The sequence below is a fragment of the Mastomys coucha genome, unplaced genomic scaffold (assembly GCF_008632895.1).
Source record: "Mastomys coucha isolate ucsf_1 unplaced genomic scaffold, UCSF_Mcou_1 pScaffold14, whole genome shotgun sequence".
Classification (NCBI taxonomy): Eukaryota; Metazoa; Chordata; class Mammalia; order Rodentia; family Muridae; genus Mastomys; species Mastomys coucha.
In genome coordinates, this window is record NW_022196896.1 from 24,946,896 (window position 1) to 24,962,221 (window position 15,326).

General features: G+C 42.5%; 1 protein-coding gene across 5 annotated transcripts in view; it reads right to left on the reverse strand.

Annotated features, from left to right (window-relative positions):
• Window positions 1–15,326, reverse strand: part of Cdh17 (cadherin 17) — a 66,725-nt gene that overhangs the window by 17,696 nt on the left and 33,703 nt on the right. For all 5 annotated transcript variants that reach the window (XM_031368773.1, XM_031368774.1, XM_031368776.1 and 2 more), the window contains 7 exons: window positions 14,304–14,462; window positions 13,997–14,196; window positions 12,591–12,722; window positions 12,077–12,227; window positions 7,646–7,861; window positions 5,433–5,509; window positions 3,488–3,679 (listed from right to left, as the gene is read on the reverse strand). In XM_031368773.1, coding sequence (XP_031224633.1) covers window positions 3,488–3,679; window positions 5,433–5,509; window positions 7,646–7,861; window positions 12,077–12,227; window positions 12,591–12,722; window positions 13,997–14,196; window positions 14,304–14,462 — 1,127 coding nt within the window. The remainder of the gene's footprint in view (window positions 1–3,487; window positions 3,680–5,432; window positions 5,510–7,645; window positions 7,862–12,076; window positions 12,228–12,590; window positions 12,723–13,996; window positions 14,197–14,303; window positions 14,463–15,326) is intronic.

A 15,326-nucleotide genomic window follows, 5' to 3' on the forward strand; every position in this document is an offset into this window, starting at 1 on the left:
AGGGGAAACTGGGAATGGAGAAATTTACATGTAAATAAAGAAAATATCTAATAATAATAATAATAAAAGGACCTAAAACATCAAAAACTAAACAGAACCAATGTAAAGCCCAAAAGGATGTTGTGGTGGTTTAAATGGGAATGGCCCTCATAGACTCATGTGTCTGAATGCTTGGCCAATAGGGAGTGGCACTATTAGCCACTCCTTGTGTGACCTTGTTGGAGCACTTTTTGAAGGAAATGTGTCACTGTGGAGGCAGGCTTTGAGGTCTTATATATGCTCAAGCTATGTCAACACCCAGTATAACACCCAGTCTCCTGTTGCTTTGAATCACGATGTAGAACTCTCTGCTCCTTCTCCAGCACCATGTCTACCTGGACACTGAAATGCTTCCTCCATGACAATCATGAACTAAAGCTATGAACATGTAAGCCAGCCCGAATTAAACATCTTTCTTCATAGGCGTTTCCTGGGTCATGGTGTCTCTTCACAGCAATAAAACCCTAACTAAGACAGACATTATATGTTAGGGGCAACACTTGTGACTTAATGTAGGTGTATTGTTCTAAAGGATTCAGACACCTGGGCTTTCTCTTGTATTATTCTGTCATCAGTGTACAGTGGTAGTGACATCCATTCATGAAATGCATGACAGACACAGATGGATCACATGGGCTTAGTCTAAATGAATCCCTTTCCCCCAGGAGCTAAGCAATACTATTTTCCTCATCCATTTCCTCATCCCACCACATAACCTGGATAGATGGGCTACATCTCCTTTGCAACTGCACAGCACCCCAGACAGAGCTTTGTCCATGTTGCTCTTATTTTGTCTTGTCGCTGGCCATCAGCTCTGTAAGAGGAAGAACTGTAGCATAATCACCTCGCTTTTCATCTCCTTCCTGACACACAATACCCAGAGGGTACATAGATAAAAGACTTGATCCTTGAGCATTTCAATGGAAAGAAAATTGTAATACCAGAGGATATACAACATCCTTCTCTGGCCTCCTGGATGTATGCACACATGTGTGTATACCATACACTTATGCCAAGTCCACACTCAAATATAACATATATATATATATATATATATATATATATATATATATATATATATACACACACACACACACATATACATGTATGTGTATATATGTATACATTTATGTGTGTATATTTATATTTTCATAATTTGTGAGATACACATATATATGTATATATGTATATATACATATATATATCATCTTTTTCTACATCCAATGGGCTAAAATCCATTCCTGAGAGTGGGTTGTTGCACTTCAAAGAGCCTAATCTGAGGTCCACGCTCCAGAGGACGCCACCGAAGTCTCCGGCTACACTGTCCATCAGCAGTGTACGCCGATACCAAGATGCTCTTGCAGAGATATGCCTGGTGTCATGGGAGGAGAGACTGTTAAGTACTTAGTGTGGCTAAAAACACAGTATCTCTCTTGATCATTGCCAATAGGAGTATAAGCCTCTGGTACAGCTTCTGACCTTCAGAACTCCAGGATTTCAACTGTGTTCTGAGATTACCTTCCAGTGGTCAGCCTGCCAAATTTTGACACTCAAGTTCTGTTGTCACAGTGCCTGGGGTCAGGTTCCTACCACCGAGGTTCTACAGTTGCTTATGTGATTGTTAGTAATTGGACATGAAACAAATTTCAATTATTCATTCAGCAAGCAATACTCAATATCTTCATCTGCCATGTGTCAAGCAATATTCTAGACACAGTAAATATAGCAATATACAAAACAAGGATGACAAGCGTTTGGAGAGTGGCCTGGCTCTACTATGATGGTACTCCGTGTACAGCTTATGTGGAAGGACAGCTATAGCTCTCCACTACCATCACCTCCCTAAAGGATCCAGTCACCACACATGGTCATGTTAGCTGGGGATGCTACATGATAAGATAACCACAAAGAAAAAAAATGACATGCTGCAGTTGTTTACTGGGACAGACATCCTCCTATCTGAGTCCCTACAGAGGTGGGGGGAGAGAGATGCCCTGCAGCAAAGACTCATACTACCATGCTTTGCAGACTACCCACTCCCACTCTGAAAACCACCTTCCCCATCCTTTTCATGCTCTCTCTCCATGTAGACAGACAAGCATGGAAGAAGAAGCGTGGTCGTATGCTCTCCAAATATAAGACTTCCATAGAAGGTTATGGGTGTAGTACACTGAACTCTGCTGAACCCTATAGGCACCCTTGTCAGACGGGGTGCAGGTGACAGTGCATACTCTTTTCTTGTTGTCACTAAATACCTGACAAGAGGCAGCTTAAGGGAGAAAGAGTTTACTTTGGCTCGCAGCTTATGAAGAGACACAGCCCATCTCAGCAAGAAAGGTGTAGCTGACCGCATTGTGTCTGCTGTCAGAAAACAAATGAATGGATGGGAAGTAACGCTGGTCCATAAAACTTCTTAGCTCTGGCCATAGTTTCTCAGACAAAGCTTCGCCTCCTGGAGGATCCAAAACCTTATAAAACAGCACCACCAGCCTGAGACCAAGTGTCCAAACACACGATGGGCAACATTTCAAATTCCAATAGCTGATTCCATCCTGTGGCTGGTTCTAGGCTGGCGTTATTTTTTTCCATTGCTCGTTTTTGTTCTCTATACAACTGCTCTACTTGGCCTCTGCTTTCAGCTTTTATTTTCCGCTTTCTTTTGCTCTAGTTCAAAACATTTCCTGAGTCTTTTTTTTTTTCAGCCCCAAGCAACAAGCAACATTCCAACAGGCTCTCTCCTTGTTTACCTGGAAGGCTTTGTACTCTCCCCATGGAAAGTGCTTTAACTCAATACTGATTGGACCATTGGATGGTGTTGGTTCTAAATGAGTTATCTGGTAAACCCATGATGAGCTCTAACACAAATTATGCAGCTACAGAAGAGAAATATTGAGACTCAGGTACATAGTGAGGGATGGGAAAAGGCTGAGGGAAAGTTGGAGAGACCCTAAAGAAAGACATGGGGGACTTTGAGATAATACTTTATCTCCAAACTCTCTAGTCTTTATAGGAAGGAGAAAAGAGCCAACTGGGCTTAGGAACATGGTAAAGGAAAGAGCTGCAGTTCTTAAAAGTTCCTTGAGGTAAAAAGCACAGGCCCCTCACTCAGACTCATAAGCTAACTAAAATCAGGATAAAAGTCTGTTACCTTCCTTCATTTCACATTTGTCTCCTCTGTCTTCAAACTTGGGATCACCTTCCTGATTAACTCTGTGCATGGCCATTTTAATCACATAAGGAGTGTCTGTCTACTATACTCTCGTCTCTGAAGCTAGACAGGTGGCTTAGCAGTTGAACATTTGCAGAGATCTTAGTTTGGTTCCCAGTATCCACACCAGATGACTTGTGTGTGCGTGTGCACATGCCACCTCTGCCTATTGGTCCTGACATAATTGTGGGTAGAATAATCTATTTTATTTTATTAATAATTATTATGTGAGACATCTACCTTTTTGATCTTGACATATCCTGTATTGGTCTTGGGATCTGTGACAACTTCCAGTCTTCCCTCAGTGTCTCCCTGTACAATCTTGTACAGAATTTTAGAGCTCCCTGTAAAGGGCTCATCAGCATCTGTAGCTTGGATGACTAAGATGGTGGTTCCGATGGCTGTGTCTTCAGAGAGAGTCTTGCTTCCATACTGAGGAAGAAACCAGAAAGGAAACAGAAGGTCCGTGTCATTGAGTTTATTGGCCAAAGGGCAAACACCTCTGGATTCGGGGCAGAGGTCACAGCTGGTTTAATACCCAGCATGGTTTTCCTCTTGAGGAGCATGTGACAGTTGGTTCTAACATCATTTGTACTTATAAACTGAAATCCACACCTAGGAACATAACAACTTAGACATTCTAGAAGGATCCTAAAATAGACTTCTCCTCCAACATCCGCATGCTTAATAACTATAATTATTTGAATAATAGTGATATAGATAGCCGTAATCTGAGAAGTACCTACCTATGTGTGACAGATACTTCTAATTCCTGAGTCAACCAAGGGATAGACAGTAGGAGTCCAAAACATTGAAGTCAGAGTTGGCTACCAACCCTAAACTTGCTGTTTGTTAGTTGAATGATGCAGTTATCTCATTTCTTTAAACATGGGCTCTGTCACTTGTCTACTAAGAGAATGCAACCTGTGGTCATTAGGGGATAATGCATGCAGAGCCTCTGAATGGCTGGTATACAGCGCTTATGAAAGATGAGCAGCAAAATACACTAGAGGGCCGCAAACTTGCCAGTCACATTTGTCAGAGGAGCCGAGGGCTAGCACAGTCAAACCCACTCAGTATGATCGAAAACAAACCTCCAAAGCCTGTGTCCCTCACACCTCATAAAGCATTCTGGCTCCCCTGAAGTCCCAAGATCCACTCTTCCCCACAGCATGATCTCAAAAAAACGGTAACAGCCAGGGTCCAAGAGAAGATGCTGGCAATGGAATAAGCAAGCCCACTTTGTCTCCAGCCAGGTTTGCATCTCCAGGCTTTTAAACTCCCCACTGCAGAAATCTTCTGCTCAATCTACTTGACCAACGTCTGCTGAAATGCAGGGAACACACAATACTAGGAAGTGAAAAATGCCCCAGAGCATAGAAGCTGCTTCATCTCATGCTTGCTTAAGCTCGGTGACTGTTAGACAAGATATGTTCCATCACACTTCTTACGGTTCTGAGCTCTACTGTACATTAATTCTCTTCTTTGTTACAGCCTTGCCTCTGTTTTGATTTATGGACGTCATCAGGAGGCTCTGGGCTGCCTCAAAACTGACTTCTAACATAACAATCTAGTCAAGTGGGCTTCTCTCTCCCGGGAGCTAAATAAATTGAGACATTCCTTTTAAGGGTGCAATGATAACACCGCACAATGACCACAGACATTTGCCCTGATGTTCTTTCTGCCCTGATACTTGCTCTACATCCAACACTAATTCTTACAAATATAAGGAGCACATTTCTCTTAGGCTTAAGCCACAGTTATTTTTTCCCCTTTCCTTTCCTCTTACCTGGTTAAATACAAAATGAGTTAAAGTCACCAGTATTTCTGATGCTAATTTTTTAAATCCCAATTGCTTGGCATAGATCAGAAGATCTATCTACTGTCCATTGTATGCAAAAATCTATAACAAGCTACCAGCAGCCATTTAATTTTCAATCTGAAAAAAGATTGCGGTTATAGCTTTTAAAACAGCATTTAGAATAAATGAGCTGCTGGCAAGAGTTTATAAATAGACATACCCAGATACTCTCAGTACACCTTAGTGTCCCCAAGGAATCATGGTACCTGGTTTTTATTGATGCATTGACCAGACTAACTGGCACATTGTCTATATTTTTATTTAAATTAAGGGTTCAGTAATATGATCCAGATAAAAATAAAACAAATAATTACATCTACTCACGTCTGATACTTCAAAGATGGGAATCTGATCATTGATATCAATAACGTTGACTTGAACAGAACAGAGAGTCTTGAAATCTGAAAACCAAAATCACACCATAGAATTCTCACTGGAAATCATGCATTGGCATCAGGATTTGGTAAGGAAACAGTGGCAGCGACACAACAGCTGCTGCCATAATTTCACAGTCCCTGTGAATGGAGGCTGCTCTGTCCCCCACCTCACCCACAAGCAGGTCAACAAGAAGAGGCAGAAGCCAGACTGGGCCCTGAGATGCTCTCCTGAGCATACCACTGCCCTAGCTTTGGGAAGGCTTTTCAACAACCAGGATGGCTGCTTTCTCTGCAGCAGCTCCCTTACCTGGCAGGCGAGTGTTATATAATCTCTGATGCCCAAAGCAAAACTGTCCCTTTGCACAATACTGCCTAACATCCCACAGGCTGCCTTTCCGTCTCTGAGTGCTGGGTTGTCTAGTGGGCAATTCTACCCAGCATCAGTTCTACCCAGCATGGTGGAGAGGTTCCAGGTCACCTGCTTCCTCTCCTCCAGGTAAGGGATAAAGTGGCATAATTCACCTCCAAGGGAGGTTGAGGTAGCTCACAGAAATGGCCCAGGCTTTGAGGGTGGTTTGACAGTTCTAGGACTAATAGGAACCAGCAGGTGGATCCAGGTACGAGATGAGCATGGCCTCCAGGTGTGTTGTAGGGAGGTGTGTAGGAATAGTGCCTCAGTGACAGTAGACAGTACATCCCTACGAGTGGTTAAGATGTGTGTCCATCTTTCTTGACAAAAAGGGTACTCCCTTAGGGACAGACACTGGGTCTGGTTCATCTGTGCATCCCTAATACTTTGTCTGGTACCTTGGCAAGGCAAATGATTAGATACTGAAGGCATGGGCGGCCAGTGTGGGAGTCTGCCACTTCGCCATGGACAGCATGATTGACATTTATCTCACTGGACCTTTTAACATGGTACTAAAGAGCATCAGACCTTCATTGTGTGTCAATTCACTAGCTACCTGAGAACATGACGGGCAGTTTGCACTGGAACTTGCTTAACTCAAGTTCTCCCAGGATATCAGCATCCATGGGACAGGGAAAAAATAAGAAATAACATGTGAACCATTGGTCCTTTCTTTTCCACACCTATGTAAACTGTGTTCCTCAGAAAACAATTACAGAATCATTTCATGAGCCAGTTACCTCCTAAGACTCTGAGTACCCTAGAGATAGCAGCACATTTGTCTGTGGATGTAGAGATGTGTTTGAGAATGGGAAGTTGCTGTGAGATTCTTAAAGATTCCTCTGCCCTAAGGAGAGGAGAGGTTAAGCAGAACCCACTTTGATGGCTCAGCAGTTAAGAGCACTGACTGCTCTTCCAGAGGTCCTGAGTTCAATTCCCAGCAACCACATGGTGGCTCACAACCACCTGTAATGGGATCTGACACTATCTTCTGGTGTGTCTGAAGACAGCTACAGTGTACTGGTATACATAAAATAAATAATTCTTAAAAAAAAAAAAAAGGAAAAAGGTCTCCTATGGTTGTCTAGTGGGCAATTTGAAGCTGGCAAGAAAGGGCCAAACTCTCTCCCATCAAGACCGGCAATGACACATTTCTCTACTGCTTTCATACACAGATACTTTCAGTCTGGAAGTAAGGTAAAGAAAGAATTTTTCCTGTCTTTTAATTATAGTTGCTTCGGACTGCGCCTGGCAAGTTTAACAGCTGGACTGATGACCTGCAGTGTTAGGCTGTGACCAACACTACACTTGCGCTTCATCTTCCGTTGGCTGCCCGCAGACGATTACTGAGCAAGTTGTGATGCAAAGACAGGCCTATCCCCAGAGACAATGACCTGCAGAATTCCTGACAACCATTTGAATTTCTTCTCAGACTGCTCAATGGTCTAGAACATTGTTATCAAAACTCCTTCCATCATGATCAAGCCAGTATTGCTGTCTGGGGATCCCCTCGACTTTGAAGTTTTCTTTCCATTTTTCCTTAAAGACATCCCCTTTGAGATGGTCACTGAATCCCTCTTGACACCTAGTTCTCAGAGGACCAGAGACAATGCAATGTCTCTGGATCTGTACCTCTAGCTCTTAAGAAAACACCTGGCTTCCTCACAATCGTAGAAAGCAGAGAATGCTACCAGCATGAGAAGTCTCACAGATCGTAGAAGGACAACAGCCACGTTGAGTACAGGGCTTACCTATGTCCGACACCTCCACTGTTAAGTTGTACTGAGGACTGTCCTGCTTCTTCAAGGACTGTTTGCCCAACTGGACTTTCCCCTCATATTCATCAATGAGAAAGAGTCCATCTGAAGGAACTTTGGGTGTTTGGTCTACAAGTCTGTACTTCAAAATACTGTTGATATTGTCAGCTTCATCCATATCGTGGGCAGCAAAGATCCCGATGCTGCTACCTATGGAGAGGAAAGGACAACAACCAATTCATAAAGCAGCTTCCTAGAAAACATGGGGGACAGTTTGGGGGAGTGAGCAAAGGCATTTAGCTTTGCTTTGGCTCCTTGCATTTTTCCACGGTATGCTTCATTGGACACTGTAGCAGCCAAGGCTGCCATACAGTGTTGTTAACTGAGAGACGTAAACAAAAATCAGCCTTCTGGGCGACCTAGAGGCTGGACACATGAATTCAAGGTGTTGACAAGGTTGCTTTCCTCTAAGCTTCTCTCTATGGCTATTTCTTCCTCCTCCCTATGTCCCTCCTCTTCGTACCGTAGCACCCAAATTTATCCTAGGAACTCCGGTCCGATTAGATTAAGGCCCACCAGTTGGGTCCTCATCCTACTTGTGTGGGTGGGTATACATGTACACACATGTGCATGTGGGAGTCAGAGGGCAACATCAGCATCATCCCTCAGAAGCTACCCACCTTGGGTTTCTGTTGTTCTTGTGGTTTTTCTTTTGTTTGGTTTTTGTTTTGTTTTATTTTGTTTTTTAAACAGAGTCTCCAGCTCCCTCTCTGGACAAAATCTTGCTAAGTATATTTAACTTGTCTGGCCAGTGAACCCCAGTCTCTGGCTCCCCAGCACTGGGATTACAAATATATACTGCCATGCCTGGCTTTGTGTGTTATGTGTCAGAGGATCTAACCCAGGTCCTTATAGAGTCAAGGTAAGAAATGTACTGACTAAGCTATCTTCCCAATCCCTCATCCTACCCAGTCCCTCATCCTACCCAGCCACATCCTACCCAATTTCCTCTTTAAAACATCTACATCTGTATAGCCATATTCTGAAGTACTAAGACCTAGAACTTTATCCTATAAATTGGGTAGGAAGAACAATTTATCCCACACAAGGAGCTAGGACATCAACTTATAGATTTGGTGGAGAGTGACAGTTCAGCATGGTGTACCTCCTGCTCCTCACCCACCCAAAGGAATCTACATCCACCTCCAATCTTGGTGGGGGACCCTATTTGAAAATAGGGCCATCAGAGATATGAGCAGCTACATTACTGGGGTGAAAACATCCACGCACAAGAGGAGGATATGGAGACACAAAGGGAGATGAAAAAGAAGAGGAGAAAAGAGATCTGCAGACTGTTGTCAGCAACTAGCTTAAGTCAGAGTCAGAAGAGGCAACAGGCTCTCCCACAAGATCCTGTCACCATAATTTCAGATTCCCCATCATCAGAACTGAGAGGTTCGAATTTCAGGTGCCTTATTACCATAGCCCTAAAACATTAACACATTGAGCAAATGGCACAGCTAAACTAGAAGAAACCAATCCTTGGCTACTTCTGAGAGCTATGTGAACAACTATAGAGGCTGACCCCACCCACACAAAGGTAGCACACAAAGAATAGTCTCACACACACACACACACACACACACACACACACATACACACACACACACCCCACATGCCATGCCATATGTATACTGTGTCTGTGTGTGTTTTGGCCCAGGAGTTCCTGAAGTCAGTGGATATGATTCTGTGTCCTACCAGCTTTGAGCAAGTTCTGACAGAATCTGTGGTCATCTGGATCTATAAAAATGGGAAATACGGGTTCCTTTCATGAAGTAAGAATCCCACCTGAGATTTATTTGGATGCCACTATTTGAATTGAATTACACTCTTAATTTATATCAGTTTGCATCCACTGGCTTATATAGACTCTTAAAGGATGGAAAATGGAAGAACTACCTCTTTCTCTATCACTATCTCTCTCTCTCTATCTATCTCTCTATCTATCTATCTACATATGTATATATATGTACATATATATATAGAGAGAGAGAGAGAGAAAGAGAGAGAGAGATGCATATATAGAGATAGATATAGAGATATTTGCACCCCTGGGGTATGTGGCTCAGAAGCAGTTTGGAATTTGTACTCATGTAACAGCAGCTACCTCTTTCTAAATTCATCATAACTGAGGAAACTTTGTGGTGACACACGGCCTCTCAAGAAAGGCATTCTGAACATTTCCTCTAGCCACACGCACATGGTGCTCAGGATGTGATTCTGTTCTGTCCATGGGAAGCTTCCAGCTGTCAGGCACAGTGTTGGCACTGCAGGCATCCCTAGGTGAGAGCAGGAAGGCTTTGGATGAACCAGAAGGGAAAGAAGTATGCAGCTTCTGCGTGACTGAAGCCAGGACAAGCTGTAACCAAAGCTGATCCAGGGGCACACACAGCAACGCTTGGGGGCATCCAGGAATATTTTAAGGTAGGAGGGACTTCATGAGAAGCTGGTCTTGGTCACAGATGGGATTCAGGAATTGTAGTCGGTATTGTTAAGACTTGAGAGTAGAAGCTGTCCTATAAGATACTGACTGTATGACGATGGCAAAGAAGACAGTATAAACTTAAGAGGAATGAACCAGTGCTTCGTGTATTCCTCAAGAAGGAGATGCATTGTCTATACTTCTCACAAGCTGCATATGGAAACATATCCAGCTGGAGAGAACTTTTCTTCCTTTAAAGAATTCATGAAGTACTTTTCCAAAGTGAATTCTCACATCTCAGAAAACAGGGAGCATATGGAGACCCTGAGCACGTTACTAACAATGGCCTCACCGGTCTAAGAAAACACACCATCCTCTTCCTAAAGGAAGTAGGCAGCCTCCAAATGATGCTCCCCATCTTCTGGTACCCATGCTCCATGACATCTGCCTTTCAATTGTGAGTGGAGCCTAGTGACCAGATCCTGATGAGATGAATGTGACACAAGTGTCACTTCCAAGAATAGGTTACAGAAACACTGGGACTGCCATGTTGCTTCTCTCTTCCTCTCTCTCCCTCTCCCAGTCCCTCCTAATCAGAGGCCCAAACTGAACTGCAATCAGATTCCTGACTCACAGAAACTGATGTAATGAGAGTCTGTCATTTTAAACTGCTAAATTTGAGGGCAATTTGTTATGTAGCAATACAGAACAAATATAGCATATGGACAGCCCTGTATGAAGAGACCTGTGGTGTCATCTAGAAAGGTCCCGAAAGATTTCTCTTCCTTCCTTCAGCACCAAAGGCCAGCCCCAATTTCAGTGAAACATAATGGCACAAGTGTTTGCTGGCTGTTAAATAATTACTCCATTATACAATTGTCCCTGTGACTTCATTCCTTATATCTGCTGAAACCTTTCAAGCTATGATTTAACCCTCCCTTGCTGAAGCAGGAATTGAGATAAATAAAATGAAGAACACCACCCCACTGCAGGACACCCAGAGAATATGCATCCTCTGTGTGACACCTAACACCAGGAGGCAAAGAGTGATCCCATGGGAGGAAACCCCACCAAGCCACCAGGAAAGCGGTTGCTGTGTCAAAGCTGAGTTGCAGCCAGAGCAGAAGGATCAAAGAAAATGTTCATCCCTCGATGCGTAGGCCCCACCCAGGGGGAGCACAAAGAAGCTGATCTCACAAGCTTAAAAAGTACATAGCCCAAACACAAAAGACATGTCAGTCTACTCAATGGGCTCAACTCCAAGAAGGAGTTAGACTAAAGCCTCAAATCCAGGGGAGAAACAACGAACCCCTCAGAAGTCGTTAGCATTCTTACAGTGTTGTCCCTAGTCAGTAGCATTCTTACAGTGTTGTTCCTGTACAAACAAAGCTATCAGGAGACACATTTTTCTCAAAGGTAGAAAGACCTAAAGAACAAGCATGCCTGAGGCTTAACTTCACTTGCCAGCTTCCTCAGTTACCTTTGGCTTTCTGGAAAGGGAACCACAGGGTTACATTGAACTTGGTATTGTCAACTTATTGTGGGATATCTGGCTATGGATGTAAAAGAACAAGTTCTTTAGCAAGCTGGATGAAGCTTTATCTCTTGAAAGTAAGTTGTTTAGAAGTTTGATAAGATATCTGAAGGGAAAATCTTGCAAGGACGACCCTTCTGGTCATGTACACAGGATGCTGCTCTGCAGTGACTATCACTGAAACAGTGGCGATGGTGGCAGTTTATAAAAGCATCAACTTAAGAGGACCAGAGACAGTGTTCAATTCAAAACATTGGACCTATATGACTCTCGTGATACCTTCTATCTCTGTGCCGTTCTAGACATGGACCATGGACTGCAGAATAGGTCACCCCCAGAGGCTAGGAAGGGATCACAGAAACAGGTAGGGAAGACAGGTCCATGACATCACACAGCTCTCATTTCTTACCCAATACTTCATTCTCCTGGACTTCAAATACAGTCATTGGAGACAGACATGTCGGTGGGTTGTCATTAATGTCAATAACTTTCACATGAATTTCCAGCGGATATGCGAGTGGTTTTCCATTCTCATCCTTGGCAGTTGCAAAGAAAACATACTGCAATGTGAAAGGCAGAGGTAAGAAGACGCCTTCACTATCCCTTTAACGGGTGGAGGAAAATAACTGTTTTGCTAACCATCTCTTCTCACCTTAGTGTCAACATACTTAGCACTGAGAAATGAGGGGAAGTGAATTTCATCACCCCACGGACATACTCACTCCCCCTCATTTCTCAGTTCTAAGTATGTTGGTTAGACTTGTGGGGAAGTCATGAAATCACAGTGTCTCTGAGAATGCACAAATGTCTAGGATCTGGAACACAGTTTCATCTTGTTTTTTTAATGTACAATTAATTTGTCCTCAACCATAAGTAGACATAGGATTTGTCTTGTGGCCCACGGAACGTCCCTTTTCGCTCACCGAGTTCTTTTCCTCCCGGTCCAAGGGCTGAGTCACGTAGATATTTCCTTCTTGATCAATCGAGAATGGGAACTGTGGCAGCTTCTCCTTGTTGACTAAGGAATACTGGGCCCCTGGGTCATTCCACTGCACCTGCATGGCCAAAGCGAGCGGTGGGAAAGGTAAACAGACTGAAGAGAAGGTCAACAGCTTCTATTGTCTCATTTCGGAATTTCTCACAACTCTGTCTGCACATGAGCAGTTTCTTAGAGCAACTAAGTAACATTTTTTAAAATTCTCAACCTAAAGTAACCTTAAAAGCAGACAAGGGAGCCGCGCGATGGTGGCGCACGCCTTTAATCCCAGCACTTGGGAGGCAGAGGCAGGTGGATTTCTGAGTTTGAGGCCAGCCTGGTCTACAGAGTGAGTTCCAGGACAACCAGAGCTATACAGAGAAACCCTGTCTCGAAAATACCAAAAAAAGAAAAAAAGAAAAAAAAAAAAAAAGCAGACAAGGGAATTCTTCCTTCCCTAAAGTAATCTTTACAAACCCACAGAAGAGTCCACAGGTTGCTTTCTTCTAGAACTCTGACTGGGTGTAACATCAATTTATGAAGTAAAGTGCACTTTATATGATGCATGATGAGCTTCTAGAATCCAAAATTAAGATGAATCCAGAGCAATAAAAGATTCCTTAAAGAGATGGTTTTAAACCTTCCTAATTGTCTTACCCTTTAATACAATTCCTCATGGTTTGGTGACCCCAACCATAAAATTAATCTCATTGCTACTTCTTAGCTGTGATTTGGCTACTGCTGTGGATTGAAATGTAAATATCTGATAAGCAGGATATCTGATGCGACGCCTGTGAAAGGGTCATTCAACCCCCAAAGGGGTCACAACCCGCAGGTTGAGAACAACAGACTTAGATTCATTTATTCATTTAATTGAAATGCATGATGAGATGTACCCCATCAAATATTAAAGGCTGAAGGATCTCAGAAATAAAAATAACTACTAGAGTTATTCTCCAAACAACAACAAAATATACTCAAAAGTAAGACCTGATACATTGAGAGGACCTGGTTTCTCTGATATTGTTACTAACAACGTATACTGATGGTATACCACATGCCATTCAACCTACTAAGGCAGCTATATTTCATACTACTGGATGAAAACAATAAAACACCCCAATAAAGTAGGGGGATGTGGGGGTATGGGTGTGCATGCACACATGCGCATGGGCCAAGTTTTCTGCTTGTGATGATAAACTTTGGAGATGTAGGGCCTTGATTACTTAGTTTGCTTTGTAATTACATAATGCAAAATGTATCTAGTAAAACAATTAGTGAAGACCTTGAGGATAGGTCTCTACATATCAATGTATGGGTCCGAATTAGCTATAAATATCACTTGGACACTACCTGAGTGATTCTGATGGGGTGAGGATCAGTCAAGTTTTCTCTAATCTCCACAGGTTCTGGTGCTTTCCAGATGTTCTCTCTGACAGTAATGTCCACAGATGTGGTATCACTGAAGGAATTCTCATTCTGGCCCCCCATGTCCTTCACCGAGACCACCAGGTTGTAGGTAGGATTCTTCACTGGATCCAATTCCTGGGATCCTATACAAATAGGGGAGGAGAAGGAGAAAAGACGTGTCCCCACGGGTGACAGAACCTCCTCTGACTGAGGAGGACGGCTTGACTTGTGAGGGTCTGCCGTGACTCACCTTCTGGGGTAAGCGATATTGCCCCTGTTTTGTTGTTGATTTGAAAGTACATAACATTGTTGATTTTGGGAAGCTGGATGACAATTTGATAAAAAAGCTGGCCATTGGGAGTTGCCGGATCATCCAGGTCTGTGGCATTGACATACAAGAAAGGCTTTCCTGGCAACAAAGCATACACAGAGGAAGAGAATTGAAACTTAAACCATCTATGTCCATGTCCTGCCCCAGAAGATGCAGAGAGAGTGGAAGAAAGTGCCTCAATTCTTAACAGGAAAAATTAATATTTATTTTGCTTCCTATAGGAGTCCCTAGGCATATTTCAAAAAGTTACAGTGTTTGAAATCACATCTGGAAAAGATCCATTTAAGAATAAGATAATTTAGTGGATTTTAATGTAAAATAGTACAAAATATACCATTACTATATTGCTGCCATATGCAAGAAACAAGCACTTTTCAAGTTTTGGTTATGTATCAAAGAATGTCCATAATATCTGAAAATGTTATTAAAATATTCCTCATTTCCTAAACTACAGATCTGTGTGAGACTAATTTTTGTCACATACTACTTCAACAACAATAGCATGTGGTAACAGCATGGATCCAGACACAGACCTTTATCCCAATTGTTTTTATTCATCCAGACAGTAAAGAAACTTGCAAAGCTTCAAACGATGTCATTTTCTCATTAAACTATTTTTGTCTTGAAAAACATACTTTTCATTAAACACTCCATGCTCCTTTAAATTATTTACTGAATGAGTGTTTTACTGTCTAAGATGTTAGCCAGTGTTACAAAATTGTGCTCGTGAATTTTGAATTTCCAGAAATTTTTCAATCAGTTAATTTTCTAAGGTTTTTATAAATTTGATTACAAAAAAAGCATGCAAATAAAAACACCATACACTAAAACTAACCAGACCCAAATCTATAAACTCATGTCCTAATAGCACGGGTGATTTGACTAACCAGACCCAAATCTATAAACTCATGTACTAATAGCACTGGTGATTTGACTAACCAG